The sequence below is a fragment of the Corvus hawaiiensis genome, chromosome 16 (genome assembly GCF_020740725.1).
Source record: "Corvus hawaiiensis isolate bCorHaw1 chromosome 16, bCorHaw1.pri.cur, whole genome shotgun sequence".
NCBI classification, from domain to species: domain Eukaryota; kingdom Metazoa; phylum Chordata; class Aves; order Passeriformes; family Corvidae; genus Corvus; species Corvus hawaiiensis.
In genome coordinates, this window is record NC_063228.1 from 8,192,143 (window position 1) to 8,211,775 (window position 19,633).

At 50.9% G+C, this 19,633-nt stretch overlaps 1 protein-coding gene across 3 annotated transcripts in view; it reads left to right on the forward strand.

The window, feature by feature from the left end:
* The window catches only part of TRAF7 (TNF receptor associated factor 7), a 29,447-nt gene that overhangs the window by 4,116 nt on the left and 5,698 nt on the right, over window positions 1–19,633 (forward strand). For 2 of the 3 annotated variants that reach the window (XM_048321321.1, XM_048321322.1), the window contains exons 2-13: window positions 5,845–5,963; window positions 6,167–6,224; window positions 7,285–7,376; window positions 11,467–11,583; window positions 12,860–12,952; window positions 14,642–14,675; window positions 15,962–16,145; window positions 16,831–16,965; window positions 18,024–18,241; window positions 18,438–18,511; window positions 18,977–19,025; window positions 19,159–19,286. In XM_048321321.1, the coding sequence (XP_048177278.1) occupies window positions 5,883–5,963; window positions 6,167–6,224; window positions 7,285–7,376; window positions 11,467–11,583; window positions 12,860–12,952; window positions 14,642–14,675; window positions 15,962–16,145; window positions 16,831–16,965; window positions 18,024–18,241; window positions 18,438–18,511; window positions 18,977–19,025; window positions 19,159–19,286 (1,263 nt within the window). In that variant the 5' untranslated portion in view covers window positions 5,845–5,882. Of the gene's footprint in view, window positions 1–5,844; window positions 5,964–6,166; window positions 6,225–7,284; window positions 7,377–11,115; window positions 11,215–11,466; window positions 11,584–12,859; window positions 12,953–14,641; window positions 14,676–15,961; window positions 16,146–16,830; window positions 16,966–18,023; window positions 18,242–18,437; window positions 18,512–18,976; window positions 19,026–19,158; window positions 19,287–19,633 lie in introns of those variants that run through there. The other variant, XM_048321323.1, reaches the window with a different exon arrangement.

A 19,633-nucleotide genomic window follows, 5' to 3' on the forward strand; every position in this document is an offset into this window, starting at 1 on the left:
GCCAACCATAAGGCAAAGCAGTTGGAAAAGGCCTCAGCCATGGCACAGGAATTGAGGAATAAAGGAGAGAGGAGCTTTGATTGCTTTGGGTCTAGCAGGACTTCAGGAGAGCAGAATCTAGGAGAGACAAACATTCCTCTGGCATCCTTGGGAGAACAGAGGCCAGATTTCTCCATCCCCCAGGCTTTGCTGCTGACCTGCCATGTCTTCAAGAGTTTTCAATTGAGTTGCAAGCCCCTCTATCTACCAGATTTGCAGCAGGGAGACCAACAGCAGAGCTGAGCCAGCCCACAGGACCCTGTGGGGTCTTGGCAGCCACTTGTTCTCTGTCAGACAAGTCTGAGGAGCGCCAGCGAGCACCAGTTGTGGTGTGAGTGGTGTGGGTGACTGTTCTCAGCTTCTGAAGATCTTTCATCAAGATCTGCTTTGCACAGAGTTGGCCATTCCCTCCTGGGGAACTGCAGCAGGACTGAGATTTTTGCCTTGGACAGGGAGGATTTTGTTGGTTTCGGGGCTTGGATGGGGTTTTATTCTTTTTCCTTCACCAAATCCACAGTTTAACAATGAGATGGTCGCGGAAGGGACCTGTTCTTTGAGAGAGGATGTGGAAGAGCACAAGCTGTGAAAGGCACAGCACGCAGCTCTGCAGTGGCAGGGCCAACTTTTAAAGCACCTTTTGATTAAGGTCCTTGTGTGACAGAGCTGTGAATGTGCCTGTTCCTGCCCAGCAGTGACTGAGGAGGTGCTGAGCCCACACAGGACAATTTTGGTTGCAGGGTCAGAATGTTGAGCCATGGACTGCCTAACAAAAATGGTGTTGTAGGTGGATCCTTCCAGGTTACCTGAAATGGAAATAAAGCTTCAAATGTAGCTTTTGTGTCATGGAACAGCACTGAATATTGGCCTCTGTTCTAACTTCTAATTTAATTTTATTTTTCTGGGAAAATTGAGGTGCTTCATTTCACCAGAGCAATCACTTTTGATCCAGCTATGGGAGCATTTTAAAGTTACAGCTTCAGGTTTTAACGTGAGGTATTGCAAATATTCTTCTATCCCAAGGCTTCATTATCCTTTAGGAAAAGCACCGTATGAAATGCTTTTCCTTTCTGAACTCCATTTGTTCAAAGGCATGGCAGTGTTCAAACAGCTGTTGAATGTGCTCTCACAGCCCTGCAGTCAGTGGAAGTGCTGGTAAAAGTAGCAGCAATTAAAAGTATCCCTTTTATTTTTATTGATGACGGCTCAGTACAATTATGGTCTCAGTGTAAGACACTCAGAAAAGCTGGTGTGACTTATAAGAAAAACTTATAAACAGTTAAAAGACTCTTCCACAGATTCATCAGCTGAAGGTGCCACGTCCTGTCAGTAAGGCCGAATTTCTGTTCGTGTTTTTTGTCCTTCCTACACTGACTGACATCTGAAGAGTGTAAGAAATGTCCTGTCAGGTCTTTTAGATTTTAGCTCGTCTACAACCTCTTTGTCTCCTTCATTTTGTGGGGTTTTTCGTAAGTTCTTCACCGCCAAAGTGGTATTGACAGCTCGGAAGAGCCGAGTGTCACCTGCAGATGTGGTGATTTCACTGCTGGCTTTTATTCACCATCTTCCCCTGGGAGCTGGAACAAGCTGACTCAGCAGTGGTGCTTGGGAATCCTGGCCTAGTGTTCCCTGAGCTGAGGAGTGACCACTGGGCTCCACTGTCTGCTTCCCATCCGGTGTGCCATGAGAGGTGTCTATCTCAGGGATCTGCTGTAGCTCTGCATTCTTACAGCCTGTGCTGTACAGGTCAGACTGGATGCTGATAGTCCTCCTCACCCTGATGAGGTGGGCCTGAGGTGCTGATGGTCACAGAATAGTTAATTAGCCCACAAACACCCTGTGCCCTTGGCACCTGCGTGCTTTGCCCTTGTCCCATGGAGTTGTTGGAGCTTTCATCGGAGTATTTCCTTGGGGATGTGCCAATACCCTCAAGGATGTGTAACCCTTCTTGTTCTGCATGCAGTGTCGTAAGAGGCACAGAATCTTGTGTCTTACGCCATAAATACCCAAGCTGTGAGATAAGGAAGTTCACGTCAGCCAGAGGCTGTTCCAGCCAGGGCAGGATAACCCATGCCTATCTTTCCCACTGGCAAGCGCTCCTGCTGTGGGGCAATTTGCCAGCCCAGCAATTTCCTTGAGGGTGAATACCCTTGGAGAGAGCTTCAGCGGGCAGAGAGGAGGGAAAGGAAGACCCAGCAGGTGTAGGACAAGTCTCTGAGCCCCAAGGACTGGTGGTTGTGTGAGGGGGAGACTGTTGCTGGTGTCTTGGAAAGGTGACTCTGTGCCATGTGGGTCACTGTGGCTGCCAGCCACTCCTTGCCATGTCACATCTCCCTGCAGGATCCAGGGCCGTGCCCGTGGCTCTCCCAGAGCGCAGCTGGAGCACAACCCCCAGCAGTGCCAAGGTGTGGTTCCTGCACTGGGAACCAGCTCCTGATCGGGATGCTGGTGAGGAATGGGGTAGTCCATTCCTTCTCCTCGTGCCGTGTCCCCCCTCAAAGTCTGGGCTTTGAGGTTGGTTATCAGGATCTTCAGCGGACTGTTGGGAATAGCCAAGGGTCTGTGTGTGCTCTGGGGCTGACGGAAGGGAGGGCAGACCCTTGAGATTCTGTGCCAGTTCCACCAGACCCCAGGACTCTGGAATTAGCCAGGCCACTGGTCCTGATTCTCCTCCCAGCTTTGAGGTACAGTCAGGGGGTGATCCGTGGCTGATCCTGTTGGATCTCCTCTCAGCAGGGGGGAGAAAGAGCACTGCTTCGCCCTGCAGCTGCCTCTGCAGCTACTGGTGGTTGGGTTTTTCCTTGCCTGGAATACTACAGTAGGATTTTAAGGCTTTTCTTCTCACTGAGTCTCAAAAGCCTTGAGTTGATCCCTGTGATGTGCAAATGCTGAAACCTATCTCTGCCCCTCCTCACATCTGGTTATGATCAGCTGTGAGATTTACTGAATATTGGGTCCCCACAATTTCCTTTTTCCAGGGGAGATTTTTTCCCCCCTCTTTGTTTACTGTAAAAAACACTGATGTTGCATGTTAAAAAATAAAAAATAATTAAGTCCAGGCAAGGAGAATCTGGGTCACAGGCTGGGTTCTCAACACCAGCCACCCAAGAGGGACACTCATCCTCCAGGCCTGGGAGCACAGGACAGTGTAGTTGGCACAGTTCAAATGCCAAGCAAAGGCTGGTATTAGTGTTAACAACATCAGCTTTTCTGCCTCCTTTTAAATTCTTTGATATCAGTTGGAAAAGGTTCTCAGATGGAAAGGAAGGTGTGAGGAGCTTGTCAGACAATGCTCTGGAGAGGCATCTGCTCTGCTGAAATGCTCCTGCCTATGGTGGGTGCAGAGGTTTGGGCTGAAATCAGATATTGCTGTGGCAGCTGGTGTCGTGCAGCCTGGCTGATATTCCGCTCAACATGTTTTCCATTGCTCACATTCCTCTGGTCTCTGCTCGGAGCAGACACGAGCAGGCTCCCTGCTGCTGCTGCAGGTACCTTGCTCAGCCAAGCTGCAGGCACAGGTCATGCTTATAAACAGGGAGTGGAAAATCCGTGTGTTCCACATCCCCTCTCTCACTTTGGATTTGCTGGAGGTTCCCAGGCAGGGATGGAAGGGTCATTGCAGTGGCTTGAGTGGCTGCAGTCACTGCTTGTGGCACGTCTGATCCAACATTTAATGATATCACAGAAATCCTCACGCTGTCAGTTATCCCCATTTTTGTTTTCCCTGTCTCTGAGTGTATCCCATTGCTTGAGTCTCCATCTGTTACATCTGAAGGTGATACATACCCTGAAAATAAGAGGGAACGAAGCTCTGCCTGAGTCTCCAGACAGCCCACGATCCTCCATCAGGATGGGCTTCCTCTCTTTCCATCTGGGAATGACTGTTTGCCCTAAACCACAAGAGGAATATTTGATATGCACGGTTGCCTTAACCTTAACTGACATGGCTGATGAAGTGGGAGCATATCCCTGCTCCTGCCTTTGAGCAATGCAGGATAAAGGGTGTGTGGGTAGGTGTTGCTGAGGTTCTCTGAAAAAGGGATCATGGATTCATATTCCAGGAAAGTGGAATATTTCTCTGCTTCCACCCAATAATGGGAGGAGGAGAGTGCTGAATCCCTTTTCCAGAGGAGAGTGGTGAGCCGAGCTGTACTGCTAGATGTAGAGAACCTGCAGAGAGGGGAATTTTTGGGGATACACATGTTATTGGACATGAGATAATGCAACCTTGAGATGGGAAATCCCAGGAAATGCGGCAGTTTGTGCCATCACTCATACAAGTACTTGCTTTGCTTAATTTATGAGCACTGCATCATCTGGAGACCCCAGCTGGAGACCTCTCATCTTCAGGCTTTGTAGTTGAAGAGGGGAATTTTTAGGCTTGTGCAGAAGGGGGAATTTTTTGCCGGGAGGAAGCCAAGAGCTCCAGTGGCTCATCCAAGGCTGCCAGAGGGAGGGAGGCTGAGTGATCAGATCTCATGGGGCCATGGCCAGTGGCCCAAACCCTTTGTCTGCCCTCTTCCACCTCCCACCCTCCTGGTTGCCTCTGCTCTCTGTGCCCTCAGGAACATGGACAGGAATAAAAGGATCTGATGGCCCAAGCCAAACTTCTGGCTTGCTGGAGCCCAGCTTTAAACTCCGCAGGTCTCCCTGATGCAGCAGCACAACTCTGCCTCATTCCTGCTGCTTTTGAGACAGCTCCAGACTCTGTGCTCAGCATTTCCTCAGGGATCTGGCATTTGCAAGCAGCCAGGACAGTGCTGTCACGTGTGTGGAAAACATTATCCAGATCCCTGGTTTTCAGATGGTTTTGGGTTTGGTTTCAGGGTTTCTGTTTGTTTGGTTTTTCTTTGGAATTTTGGTTTTATATGATTTTTGAACATAGTTGTTTCTGAAAGTTTAGACCTGAGCAGCAATTCCCTGCTCAGGATTCTGCTGCTGCTGTTCCTGGCTGCCTGACAGCTGTTGGATCCAGAGCTGCAGGGAGCACCAGGAAGTGCTGTGTCAGGCCATGAGCAGAACCTTGGCCGAGGACAGCTCGAGTGTCACCTTTGCAGTGTTTAAAATGTGTGTGCAGGATGTGCCCAGCCCTGTGTCCCAGGGCTCTCCAGGGAGGTGGGAATCCCTGGACGAATCCCAGGTCACAGCTGTGTGGTGGGATCCTCTCTCTGAGCCTCAGTTTCTGTTCCTGTAAAGTGGAGAAATCACAGTGCTTTATAAAGAGCTTGGAGATTTAGGACTTGTCACTCCCAGATAAGAGAAAACCAACTGCTAGAAACACCTGAGATACTTCACCTCCCTGGTGCCTGGCTGAGCGTTGTCTCTGAGGGAAACTCCTGCCTGCCTGAGCCAGGAGCATCTCTGTGTGATGGCAGAGGAGCTGCAGCTCCTTCCTGAGGGTATCCTGGCTCTAAAAAAGACTGAGAGCATCTTGTCAGATTTGCTGGGACAGCAGCATAATTGTGCCCTGAAGCAGCATCAGGTTTCAGCAGAGGTTAAAGAAAGCAAACTCCACATGTTTCTGCAGATTATTGTTGTGGAATTCTTGACTTTGCAAACTTGAGCCTAATGAAACAGTGGAGGGAGAGAAATGAGGCTCTTATTAAAAGATAATCATATATTTAAAAAATGCTGAACATTCATCCAGGGACAAATTGAAGGAATCTGATTTTGTCCTCGCCTCTTGCTTCTGAAAATCCAGGTTTATGTGAGTTTGGGTAAACACTCAGGCTTCATGCTGCAGGAGAGTGAGCCCAGGAAAATACACACAACAAACCTCGCTCTCTTCATGTCCTTCTTCTTCCACAGAGCAAGCTTCCCATGACTAACAGATGCTGGCCTAGATTATGAGCTCAAACAAGAACGCTCGCTACAATCGTTTCTCCAGTGGCACAACAAACATCACTACTTCTGAAAACGCTAACGGGGTAAGGCCACTGCTGGTGGCACAGAGAGGGGACAGGGCTGCTTCCTGTGTTCTCATCCTTTCTTTTGAAATATGGTATTTTCTTGCCACTTAAAATCTCGCTATTCACAGATAAAAGCTGGGAATGTGTATGCAGTATTTCACCAGCTCAGGAAAAGTCTGAAGGCTTTAAATGCCCTGACATTCATTTTTTCAATATTTCAGACAAGAATGGAAACAACTTTTGGACCAGCCTTCTCTGCTGTGACCACCATCACAAAGCGTGAGTGTTTCATGTGTACAGTATCTCCCCAGAGCACTGTGTGTGATCCCAGGGTGGTGGTTGTTTTACAGATCATAAAGCTCTTGGGAGAATCCCTGTGGTCATTAACCGGGTGCTGAGGGGCTGGGTTTGGTGTTAGGCAGCCCAAGTGTCCTGACATGATGGAAATGAGCAGGCACAGGAATTTTCTCCCCTCAGGCAGACTGAGCAGTACCACTGGGAAGCCCTTGCTGAAAACAGAGTAGTTTTCAGTACAACAGGGTTTGATACTGAGCTCAGCACCAAATCTTATTGATCCCTGTGACAATCATCACCAATGCTGAAAATTTCCATCTTCACTCCGTGCCTGACTGTGAGTCACTCTGGAGCTTTGGTAAAACCCCGTGGCCATTTTTAGCTCAGACAGGAGGGGATGCAAATGTCCCTGCTCATTTAGAATTCCTGTGCCTTGTCCCTCAAAGCTCAGCAGGTGAGGGGAGCCTGAGCCCTGGCACGTGGGGTGAATATAGGAAGAGGCCTGATTTCATTTTGGAGAACAAATATCTGTCCTTTAATAGAGACAAAAAGACTTGACACTGATTTAGATAAGAAAATGAACATCTGCCTGAGAAAAATGTTTGGATTACATTTGTCCTGAACTCTGGATGGTTTTGGACTCCCGAATATTTACATTCAGACTTTTATACAAGTCAGTAATATGATCTCTATACAAATATCTCTTATTTAGTTTAGCATGCCTCCCCTGTGCCTCAAGGATATCCAGACCTCCCTGGATCCAGGCAATTTTTATTGGTGACTGAGATACGTGGGAGTATAAAGTTTCCTTTTAATAGTATTTTTAACCTGTGGACCTGACAGAATATTATCTGAGCTCTTCTCTGGGCAAGCTCTCAGAAATCAGGGTTGTTCTACCTGTGCTGATATGTCCAGTCATGAACTGGTGTTGGAGAATCCTGGTCTTTTTCTAAGGATCACTTACAGCTACAGAGGCTGGCCCATAGCTCAGAAATGTTTCTGACGAGCCTAAATGCTTGTTTTTCTTCTTGAACTCCACTTAAAGCTGACGGGACCAGTACTTTCAAGCAGCACCGTCGGACCCCGTCCTCCTCCAGCACCCTCACCTATTCCCCACGGGATGAGGACGATGGCATGGTAGGTGTTGTCAGGACCCTCCTGGCTGGCTTAGCTGGGTAGAAGTGAAATGAGAGGTGTCTGGAGCTCCTTTGAACTCCTCTGCCTCCCTCATCATTCTCTGTGTTACCTGTGCCCAGAGGCAGGACCAGCCTCAGCATTCCTGGCTGCTCCCGTGGTTGGTGCCAGGGGGAAGCAGCTCATTCTGACCTGGGGCTTTAGGCTGGAGCTGCTGGTGCTGCTTTTCACACTGCTTGAAATCGTTATGTGGGTCCAAAGCCTGGGAACTACAGATCCCACAGCCTCCTTGTGAGGGTGTATGTAGCTCCTGGGAGAGCAGGGAGCTCAGGAGGAAACAGCCCCTGCCAGAGATGTCTGGGCCATGACTGGGGCCAGGCACTCTCCGTGTTGGATGGATCCCAGCTGGCTCTGCAGTTATGGCCGTAGAATCCATTCCTATTCCCACCTCCAGATGGGGCCTCTGACCACAGGGAGCGGGTTTGGAACCTGCAGAGTGGGATGTTGGACGCTGCAGGCTGTGCTGGGCTTCTCACGCAAACCGTTCCTGTGTCTCCCAATATCCTGGTGGAAAAGCAGTTGCAATTTTGTATCCAGTTTTCTCACTCACTTCTGGGTGAGTTCATTTTGGGGAATTTAGTGATTCAACAGGCTCCAGGGTTAGCTGCTTGCAGAGAAATTAAATTCACTCAATCAATTAAATCAAGACCAGCAACAGCAAAGCAAACCTTGGTGAAAGGATGGACAGCTCCGAGGCTGGACCTTCTGTCCGTGGTGCTCCAACCACATCTCAGAACCACAAGCTCTGTTGAGATCTAAGCAAGTTAGTAGCAGACTTCAAATTAAGTACTGGTAGACTTAGTCAGGTTAGAAGACCCAATTTCCAAGCCAGGCATAAATGGATCACTGCTGCTGGAATTAGGCACTGGCAGAGACTGGGGTCAGCAACAGTATGGAGCTGCAGCACTTCTTAAAATAAATTTGACACCAGATTGCAAAGAATTTTATTGTCAGCATCCTATAAAGTTCCTTCTGTTGCTCAGACATCTTGCTGTGTTTTATGTGAGCCCGTGGGGGTTTTGTTTGTTGTTGGTCTTTTTTCTAACAAGTCCTTTGAAAATTTCCTGGTGTCCTTGCCAAATGCAGCTCTCCAGCCCACCACTAACCCCACGAGCTGGGCCAGTGTTCAGGCCACCCCTGGCTGTCAGCATGGACCTGTGGGCTGAGTGCTGGGCTCACAGTGCCCTTTTCACAAGCTGGGCAGTTCTCACAGGGCAGAGGGGAGGATTTTTCCAGAGGAGGGGATACTGTGGATATTTCATTTAGCCAGGTCTGATGAAGAAACTCCCTGACTCATTTGAAAACCCCACTGGCATGAACTGGGGTGTGCAGCCAAGAATGGGGGAGATCTCTGCTGAGAGCCAGCTTCCATCCTCTTGGACAGTCTCAGCCCACTTTCCCTGGAGTGTTAAATATTCTTTAGCAAAAATAGTGAGAGGATTAATGAGTGGTTCAGGAAGCAGTGTGAGGTGCTGACAAACCAGAACTGCCCCGGTCCTGCTCTGCCTGCTGCTCCAGACAGACTCACTAACCCTCTTAGGAAGCTTCATTTGCTTTGTCAAGAAATAATCTGGGATTTCCCTTCCTCATCACTGAGTTTTCCCTCCTCCAGAAGCTGCCAAGGGCTTCTCAGCCATCAGAGAGACAGTTGGAGACAAGTCAGAGCCCTCCTGTGACCTCCACCACTCCTTTTTCTTTCCTTTTAAAGCTGCTGTTAATGAGACAAAAGCAGCAGTGTGTTCTGTGTGCAAGGCAGGGATTACTGGACACAGTGCCACAGGTTCCCACCTTGCTGTGCCTACATGGAGCTGGGGCCTTCACCTGGAGGCTGCTCCTGTAGCTGAGGTGATGGGAACTGCAGCTAAAGATTGCAACTGAATATTGGAACAGTTGGATACTGTGGATGGAGGCTGCCTGGTTGTCCAAAGTCTGTTGTTTACAGGGAACTTCACCTCTGAGCCAGGGGCTGGATTGAATTACCAGCAAAAACTCTCCATCTTCCATCAGATGTTTGAGTGCTCCATCCCTGGGCTGTTTGAAGGTGTGCCTGATGTTTAGTGCAAAAATAAGGTCTCTTGAGTTTTATCCTTGTTTGCTTAGCAAAACCCAGGCTGCAGATACCCAGAGGGTCTGGAACTGCCAGCACACCCTCTGCCATCTGTGTTGTCCCCACAGCCCAGGGGGAGTGAGGGATCCTTCTCAGCACATCCCCTTCTCCCCTGTGCAGTTAACTCCAGCATTACCCGAACCAGGACACAGGGAGCTGAGCCCACAGTCTTACACAAACCTTCTGTGCCTTGCACCCCTGCCTCCTGGAAATGCTGGAATGCTGCAGTTCCCCCTCTCCTTTGGTGATCCTCACTGGATATTGCTGGTTACAAACCTGCCTCACTGCAGAGCCTGCCTTTGCTGCCCTCACCCCCCTATCACCCCCAGAGTGGGAACGATGCACAGTCATTCTTGTTATTTTAGTAATTTCTGCTACTAGTGGAGGAAAATAATAAAATTAATGGATACACATAAAATTGATTTACCTCATTATAACCATTCCTCCTTAAGGTTTACCTATTTAGTCAATAAATATGCTGTCTTTAAGAGAAAGACATTTATGCTTTGGCTTGGAAGCAGATGCAGCATTTCTGAGTTCCTCAGAGCCCAGGATCATAAAAATGAAGTAGCAGAGCAGTATGAGGAACCAGCAGGATCCTGGTCTGCTCCTCTTCTGCAGCCCAGCCAGGCTGCACTCGGGCTGCAGCATGCTTTGTCTCCGGGGAAGGCAGCAGCCTCTGAACCTCATCTTGCAGCTTTCATTGCTGAATTTCCTGCTGGCCCCACTGACCTCCTGCATTGCCTTTGTCCTTGGGTCTGATGTCACCCACTTTTACCCAGGGCAGGCACACAGAATGCAGCTCACAAGGCTCAGGTGGAGCACGAGGAAAAGCGTTTTGCTCACAAGGTGCAGGACAGGAACTCAGCCGAGTCTGGTCTGTGTGGCTTTCCCTGTTCCTGCTGGGCAGTGCCAGGCCTGGCCTGGGCCAGGGCCAGAGCGAGTCCCTTTTCCAGTGGGCAGCCAGGGATCTCCAGAGCTCTTTCCAGCCAACACTCCTCAGAGGTGGAGACTGACGTAGGCTGCAGCCAAGCCTTGGAGTGGAGTGACACATGCAGATGCCCATCCATCATCCCTTGTCTGAGGCTTCTGGCTTCATTTTCCCATTTCTTTGTCAAAGCATCCATTCTGCTCATCAAAGACCTTTATTCCTCCTCTCTGCACCTTTCCCAGTCCACCGGCAGCATCTCTTCCAGAGTAACCCTGCAGTGGCTGCGCTCCCAGTTGCACTGAATCCCCAAATCCAGTCACCCCATGGTCTGCAGTCTCCGGTCGCGCTTTGACACCAAATAGCACCTTGGCTATGTGCTGATGGTTGATATTCCACCCTCGGAGATGTGCTGCTGCTTAATATTCCAGCAGCAGCATTCCCTCAAAGCCAATCCCAAGGCCACCATAGCCAGAGGGATTTCTCTGGATTGGTGCACGCGGTTTCCACTCCGCTCTCCCCTCCTGAGCAGGAAGCGGTAGAGCCAGGCTCACAGAGAATTCAATAGAAGGAAGTCTCCACACTTACGCAAAGAAATTTGGCAGAAGTTAGATAGTGAGTGCAACAACAAGTGCTGCTGTAGAGATTAGAGACATTGCAGGAGCTGGAGCAGTCTCTGGGGGAGATTTACGGAGCTTTCCATGAAGGATTAATTCTTCCAGACCGTTGCTTTGCGGCCGTGCACGGTAAGTGTGCAGGGAATGCACCTTGGAGAAAGTGATGTGCTTGGAATTTCGATGGCAGCCTGGCTAAGGGAGTTAAACCCAAGTGATTCCTGTCTCTGGGCATGGTGCAGGGAAGGGCACACAGCAGCCGGGCCACTCAATGCAGCTGGGAATGGAGCAGCTGAGTGTTGTGGAAGGGGAAAACTGAACTTGAAGGCTCTGCCTGGAGTTTGGGAATTATTTGCACTGACCAGAGCTGCTCTGTGTCCGCAGCCTCCGATCAGCACCCCGCGCCGCTCCGACTCCGCTATCTCCGTCCGCTCCTTGCACTCCGAGTCCAACATGTCCTTGCGCTCCACGTTCTCACTCCATGAGGAAGAGGAGGAGCCAGTAGGTATTTGGGATTGTCTGAAGGAGCAGGATTAGGAAGCTCAGTGTCAAAAGAGTAACTTAGTGGACTGTCGTGAGTACACAGAGCTCTCACGGACAGATTTTGTGCGGTGCCTGGCTCAGACTCCTGCTTTTAACTTTGTTTCCACCACTGACTTTGCTTCCTTATGTACCATTTCCCTGCCTGGAAAGCGAGGACAATGGTGAGGCTTTTCTGCTTCCCAGAAAAACTGTAAGTCCTTTCAAAGTCCTGTGTGATTCCCTGGCCCTGCAGCAGAGCAGGGTGGGTTGCAAGGCTCAGGCTGGTGGTCTGGCCCCAGGCAGCAAGAGAAATACAATTCCCCTTGGATTTGGAGCCCCATCGCCATTCAGGGCTGTGCGGCACCCCACTGACTTGATTTTAAGCCCCAGGAGGGTGCAAGGAACTGTCTATGCGTTGGGGGAGGATGCTTTTTAACTGAGCTTAGCTTGTGACCCAGTAACCAACCCCAAACTGGATGAATAAAAGGTCAGGCGGCGTTCTGCCACTGATCTGGGATAAGAGTGTGTTTCATATTTAGGAACCCAGGGGGCTGTGTTTGCATTTCTGAGAGCAGCACAGGATGAAAAGGCAGAGCAAACCACAGAGATTGATTGGAAATGCTCTGAAATGTGAGCATGGAGAGCTGTGGTGCTCCAGGAGGACATGCTTGGAGCCCTGGAGAGCCGTGGTGCTCTGGGAGGATGTGCTTGGAGCCCTGTACTGGCAGTCCTAGTTGGTAAACAGAATGGAGAGATGGGCCCATTGCAGCAGAAACAATGTTGTTTCTGCTTCCTAAGGAATGAAGGAGCCCTTCCTTCAGAATGTTTCAAAAACATGAGTGCAGACTGCTTTAAAATTGCTTTTAAGCTCAGGCTTTGTACAGTTTTGACAACTCTACGTTCAGTCCAACCAAGGACAAAGTCCCAGCCAGTGCAGCTCATGCAGTTCTGGTGACTTGAATCATTGGCAAACAAGTTGGTCTGTGCAGTTTGCTGTCAGGTCCTGATCCTGCCAGATGCTGGTGGCCCCCAGTTTGTGATGAGCTGAGGGTCTCCAACCATTCCCAAGTTCATTCTTCCCCTACTGGAACTTAGCAGATCCAGGCAGAATTTTATGTTGAGATGATGAAATCCTCAGTGTGCCCCAGGCTCCCCAAGGCTCACCACTGAGGGGTTGTGTTATTCCTTCTGCAGAGCTGCAGGCTCTTGGTTTGGACTAATCCCCGCTGTCTCTGTCCCTTTGTGTGCCCTGCAGGAGCCCCTGGTGTTTGCAGAGCAGCCATCCGTGAAGCTGTGCTGCCAGCTGTGCTGCAGTGTGTTTAAGGATCCAGTCATCACAACCTGTGGGGTAAGGCAGGGCTCTCCCAAATATCCTGTGTGAGCCAGAGCCAAGCCTGGACTGTCCCCTCTGTCTTTCCCTGGTGACTGTCAAGCAAAACTAGGGCTTGCTTAAAATGGGGTGGTTTTTCCCAGGAGAGCTGTACTGTCAGCCACCCTGTCCTGGCCATCTTCAGTCTCCTTGCTGTGGCTTCCATGAGGTCGAAAACTCCTCGTGAAGGGCTCTGCAGGAGCTCCTGGGCGCCCCAGGAACGGCTGTGCTTCAGTTGTGAAGGAAGTGTTGCTCATAAAACAAGAATGGCTTGAAGCTTCATTTAGTTAATGCTTGCAAAGGGATTTGAGATCTTCAAATGAAAGGCACGAGGTATTATGAATATTCTTCTGGATTCCATTTTACTGGGATTTAATAGAAGCTGTATATTATTCCTGCTTCTGCGCTGCTTGTGAAGAAAGATGGCTTTGAGATGGCTCTAATGCTTCTGACGTGCTTCTGATCACCAAGATGGGGCTGTAGCAACAGGAGCAGAGCTTAGGATTGTTTATTGCAGTGAGGGTACTATTCCCCAAAAGTGCTGGAAGCTGGTGCAGTTTGGCTGCACTATTCCAGTAAGCAGCTCTGCACAGAGACAGTGAGATTTACTGGTTAATGTGGAAAAAACCCCACTGCAGGAAGCAGCCTGACTTCATCTGCAGTCCTGGTCTGGCAGCTCTGGAGGGAGCTCGGTGCAGCTGTGCTGGGCAGGAAAAGGCCATGGGAGCAGGGCAGCAGATAACAGCTCCAGAGAGGGACTCACAGCCCTGCCAAGAGCTCGCTCTGTGGCAGGGGAATGTGGCTGAGGAGGCTCCAGGGAATCCACAGGGCAGGATCAGGACCAGTGAAATGCTGCAGCCTTTATATTCATTAGTGTGTTAGATTGTGTTTGCTACTTTGTCAAGTTAAACTGTCAGAACACTGAGAGGGGACCTATTTAAAGTGCTCAAATTTACAGAGCATTTAATGGGCTTACAAACCAGCTGTTCCATCTGCCTGACAGCAGGAGAGGGCAGCTTCTGCTGCCTTAGAAGGGCTCCAGAGAGATGAATGTGATGGGCTGACTGGGCAAGGACAGGGAGAGGCCAGGCTTCCCCTTTTCCCTTCCCTTGAGGGCGTCTCGGGGGAATGGAGGGATGACATGGGCTAAAGTGGAGGACGAAGTAGAGAAACCCTCTGCAGACATGGAGGGTAAGGAAGGACTTGGATGTGTTCGAGACCAGGCTGGATGGAGCTCTGAGCCCTGGTCTAGTGGAAGGTGTCCCTGCCCATGGCAGGGAATTGGAACTTGATGATCTCTAAGATCCCTTCCAACCCACACCATTCCAGGATTCTGTGATCCCAGGAATATCAATCAGAGTGTGGCAGAACATGCCCCTGGGCTTTGGCTTGCAACACAATTCTGGCCTGATCCTGAACGGGGAGAACATCAAAGCTCCAAACTGTGTGTTCAGTACTCTCGGGAGCAGGACCTGTGCTGCACCCTGAGCTGCCTGAGCAAGCAGCTGGGGTTTGCCCTGTGATGCTGAGCTAAAACAGGCAGAACAGCTGCTGGGGCCCCTGAGCCACAGGCTTTGGTATCTCCCACCTTTCCCAACGTTTGCCACAGGGAATAATTTGCCCGCTCTCATTTTACGCTGACGCTGCTGTTCCTCTCTGTCTCCACAGCACACATTTTGCAGGAGATGTGCCTTAACATCTGGTGAGTACAGAACTGTTCTTGTGTGGTGCAGCCAAAACACTGTTATTTTCTGGTTTATTTGCTTTCACGTAAAGAGAAACCTGCAGAAAAGTGTCCAAAGGGCTTAAAACAAGCTGTCAGTCAGATGTGCCACTGCGGCAGTGAGGGGTGGGGCTGGGGCCTGATGGTACACTCTGGAGAATGGGCACTGCAGAGAGTGCTGGGCCCTGCTCCTGGGCACAGGATGTTCTCAGATCCGGGAATATGCAATGGATAATCCCAGGATAATAACGTCTCGCCCAGAGCTGACCCACTGATTTCAAACTGAAAGCTTTCTGTGGCTGCCTGGATAAAGAACCAGGAGCCACGTTTGGCATCAACCCCTCCTCCCCCATCCCCTCAGTGCCAGGGTTCTGGACCCTGACTGAGCCCCACTGAGCTGCTTTAGCTCACCCAGCTCTTGCAGAACCCTGGGAGAGCCGAGGCCCCTGGCTGCTGCTCTGGGCTAACCAGCTCCTGCTTGGGCTGGACTCTGGCTGCAAAAAAAGCCTTTTTTTGGCATGAGCCTGTGTCCCTCTTGGCAAGGTGTTGTTCAGCACAAAGCCAAGCCATTGGCATTACCAGAACAGCAGGCCCTGAGGAGGCTCCCTGGGGAGTCCTGCAAAGCAGCAGCTCTTTTTGTCTTAAGATTTTTGTGTTCCATATGCAAGAGGTCCCTCTGCTTTGCATGTTAATCCCCTCACCGTGCTCTGCCATATCAATCCCAACCCACAGATCTGTAGCAAAAGGCTTTGCAATTGCAATTCCCATCCCTGGAGTGTTCAGTAAGCAACTGGATGTGGCAGTGCTCAGTTGAAAAGGTGGTGACCGGTCCAAGGCTTGGACTCGATGATCTTGGAGGTCTTTTCCAACCTAAAGGATTCTGGGATTCAGGGGTTGCTGGTAGCAGGAGCTGAGCCCAGGCCTGGGTGAAGGAGCAGGTTATGGATGGCGCATCTGGTGATGACACTCACCCTTCAGCCAGCACATGGTAGTCTGAATCAGTGTGGGCTTCTTTCATTGGCAGCTCCCTCAAATCATTATGGATTAACATAAACTTTGACTTTTCCAAGCCCCAAGACAACCCAAAGATAATGCCTTGCAGACCTCAGGTGAATATTCCTGGCTCCTTCCATGGCCACTCACCTGGGAGTTGGCCGACTTGACTAGAGAAGACAGAAAAATACAATTTCCACACAGGGGCTCTTGGAAACGCTCGTGCCCTGTCTCAGCCCTCACTGACTGTGTCATCCTTCCCTCCCTGGCAGAGAAGTGTCCCGTGGACAACGCCAAGCTGACGGTGGTGGTGAACAACATCGCTGTGGCCGAGCAGATCGGGGAGCTGTTCATCCACTGCAAGTACGGCTGCCGGCCCGCGGCCAGCAGCAAGCCCACCGCCTTCGAGGTGGACCCCCGTGGCTGCCCCTTCACTATCAAGCTGAGTGCTAGGAAGTGAGTGCTTTTTCCAGCCTGCAGCCTCTCCAGGGAAAGGGCTGTGCCAGCCTGGCCTGCCTGAGCTGCCCTGCAGCTCTGGGGCCGTGCAGCTCCTGCCAGCGCTGCCCTGTTTGGGTGTGCCAGGGTGTGGGATGGGGCAGGGTGGCTTCAGGGGACAGTTGAGGTGGAGGCAGATGGGCTTGTGTCAGGGGAAGGATGTTGTTTTCTGCTCCCATCTTACCTGAGTGCCAGCACAGGGACACGGGGTGCACTGTGAGAGCAGCCACCTCACATCTGGGATGAAGCTCTGTGGCTGTGGTCAAGTAGAGACCACAGAGGATGGGATTCTTTTTGTAAAAGGAATTACCTTGGTTATATCCTATGAATTTGAAATCTATCTCCCTCCCCATCCTAAATGCATTCCCTGTTTTCCCTGTCTATTGCCTGTTGTTGATGGCTGCCTGAAGGCTCAGCCCATCAGCTGCAGAAGTAGATGTGCCCTGTGAAGATGTGGCCTATTATTACTCTCAATTTTCTGGCCAAATGAGAATTTAAAGCTGGAATTGCAGTCTCAGAGCAGGAGGCTTTGGATCACCTGACAGCCTCACAGGGCTGGTTTGCTCCTCTCCCAACGATCTGTGTCGTTCCTATTAATTTTTGCTTTGTTGCTGATTTTCCCTGCCTTTGTTTCTCTCCGTGGCAGGGATCATGAGAGCAGCTGTGATTACAGGCCCGTGCGCTGCCCCAACAACCCCAGCTGCCCTCCCCTCCTCAAAATGAACCTGGAGGCTCACCTGAAAGAGTGTGAGCACATCAAGTGCCCCCACTCCAAATACGGGTAAGGATCTGATGCTTTTGCTGCAGCCTTGGGGTGGCCCCGAGGCCTCTGAGCAGCTCTCCCCAGTGCTGTGCATTAGCCTGAGGCTGAGCTCGGGGTTACAGGGATTTCGGGAGGCAGCCCCGGAGCCTCTGAGTTGGAACAGGCAGGTCATGGTGCCCAGTGAAGAGGAGGGTGAGGAAGATGAGTGCTCAGGCGGAAGAACAGCTGGAGGAGAGTCAGAGCACGATGAGAGGAGGATGAGTACGAGAGTAATTTGAGCACCGTGGCAGTGTCTTGCCAACGAGTCCTTGTCCCAGGGCAAGGGAAGTGCTGATCTGCCTCAGAGGGTTCCCTGTCACCCGAGCCCCAGGGCAGGCCCTGCTTGGGTTTACTGTTGCAGGAAGAGGGTTCACCAAAAGTTCTTCCAGCGCTGGCACAGGGCAGTGGTGGAGTCCTCATCCCTGAGGAGTTTTAGTGCCGTGTAGATGTGGCACTTGGGGACGTGGGTTAGTGCTGGCCTTGGGGGAACAAGTGGACTCGGTGGTCTTAGAGGCCTTTTCCAACCTCAACAATTCTGTGATTCCATGATCCTAAGCCATGTCTTGGCAGAGGCAGAGCAAGGCAAGTCCTGGCAGAGCAGCCCTGCTGCAGGCCCAAGTCAGCATCTGCTGAGGTCAGCTGCAGTTTTTTCCGCTGGTTTTTATGGCTCCTGGTGAAAACAGCAAACTGATACCACACTCTGTCTCCTGCCCAAGATCTGCTTTTCCTTGCAACTGCCCAGACAGACTGTCCAGTTTGGGGCCAATGCCCTGGCTGGAAGAATGGGAGCTGCTTGGCCTCTCTTGTCCTGCAGTTGGCCTGTCCCAGCAAGATCACAGAGTCATTAAAATTGGAAAGGACCTCCAAGATCATCAAGTCCAGCCTTTGAAGGATCATGAACCACACTATCCCTGCTGGTGGCAGAAGGAGCAGGGCAGCTGGGGACCCACACAGGCCTTGAAGCTCCACTGAGGAGCCAGCTGAGCAAGGAATCTCTATGTGAGCCCTGCTCCAGCCAGCATCTGCCTTCCTTTCAGGTGCACATTCATAGGAAACCAGGACACTTACGAGACCCACCTGGAGACATGCAAGTTTGAGGGTCTGAAGGAGTTCCTGCAGCAGACAGACGATCGCTTCCATGAGATGCAGGTGGCAATGGCCCAGAAGGACCAGGAGATCGCCTTCCTGCGCTCCATGCTGGGGAAACTCTCCGAGAAAATCGACCAGCTGGAGAAGAACCTGGAGCTGAAGTTTGGTGAGTCCGCACCAGAGGAGCTCTGTGGTCAGAGCTGTAGGACAGGGCAGCTCTTTGGGTGGTGCATTGCAGGGTTGCTTTCCCTGCTGATTGCAGCAGTGTGTTCTGAGTTGGGTGGCAGTGGGTGCCCTCTGCCTGTTCCCTGGGATGCCATCAGTGGCTCTGCAGTGACTGTGGGCCTGTCCCTCTCTTGCAGATGTGCTGGATGAGAACCAGAGCAAGCTGAGCGAGGACCTGATGGAATTCCGCAGGGACGCCTCCATGCTGAATGTGAGGGGGGGCCCTGGGATGGAGTTAGCTGGCTCTGCTCCTAACTAGGCTTCTCCTGCAGTGGGGGGAGGCTTTGGGGAGAGCCTTCTGCTCCAAAGGCTGGGCCTTTTACAGGGGCATTGTACCCTCCTCCCTGCCTGCAGAAAGCAGGGAGATAAGCAGATCCAAGCAGAGTGAGGACAGTATGTTCTGAAAGGTATTTCTGGGCCTGTCTGAATACTGAAGAGTTTAGTGCTGGTCTGAGGTGCTGTCAGAGTCCTGTGGTCTCTGGAGGGATGGTGGCAGTCACAGAGTCATAGAGGAGAGACCTCTGGTCAGAGGATGAGTTGGCCGCTGAGGAAGGACCCTCTGGGAGTCAAGAAGACAAGAAGGGTTGTAGCAGTGGAGGGGACAGTCCTAAAGCCATGCCCAGGGCAGGTTGGCCTGGATGGCTTCGCAGCTCACACAGCTTGTTACGTTTTTCAGGATGAGCTCTCCCACATCAATGCTCGGCTCAACATGGGCATCCTTGGATGTGAGTATCCCTGTGGTCCCCATTCCGTCGGGCTGGGTGTGGGGGATGCCCAGGGAGCCCTCCTGGGTGCTGTCACAGGTGTGCAGAGCAGCAGCACTGCTCTCCTTCCCTCATCTGGCTCTCTTTTCTGCAGCCTATGATCCTCAGCAGATCTTCAAGTGCAAGGGGACCTTTGTGGGCCACCAGGGCCCCGTGTGGTGTTTGTGTGTGTACTCCATAGGAGACTTGCTCTTCAGTGGCTCCTCAGACAAAACCATTAAGGTAAGAGGTTCCCTCTTCCGTGCACCTTCTGCATTCGCAAATGGAACAGAAGCTGAGCTCATTTGTGGGGTGGGGGGATGTTGCTTCCTAAAGTTTCCTCCAAAGAATCAAATGATTCTTTGTGATTATAGTTGGACAAAATTCTCTGCAAGGAAACATTATGTGACAGTGAAATTGAGAGACAAACAGAGATCTTTGCAAAGCCCTGATTAGAATCTCATTCCTGCAGCTGCTGACTTTGCTTTATGTGGCGTTTAGGGTATTCAGGACTATTTCAGCTTCTGATTTTATGTTCCTCTGTTATAAAAAGTCATCTTAGAACAAAACATTTTTCCCTGATCCAATGT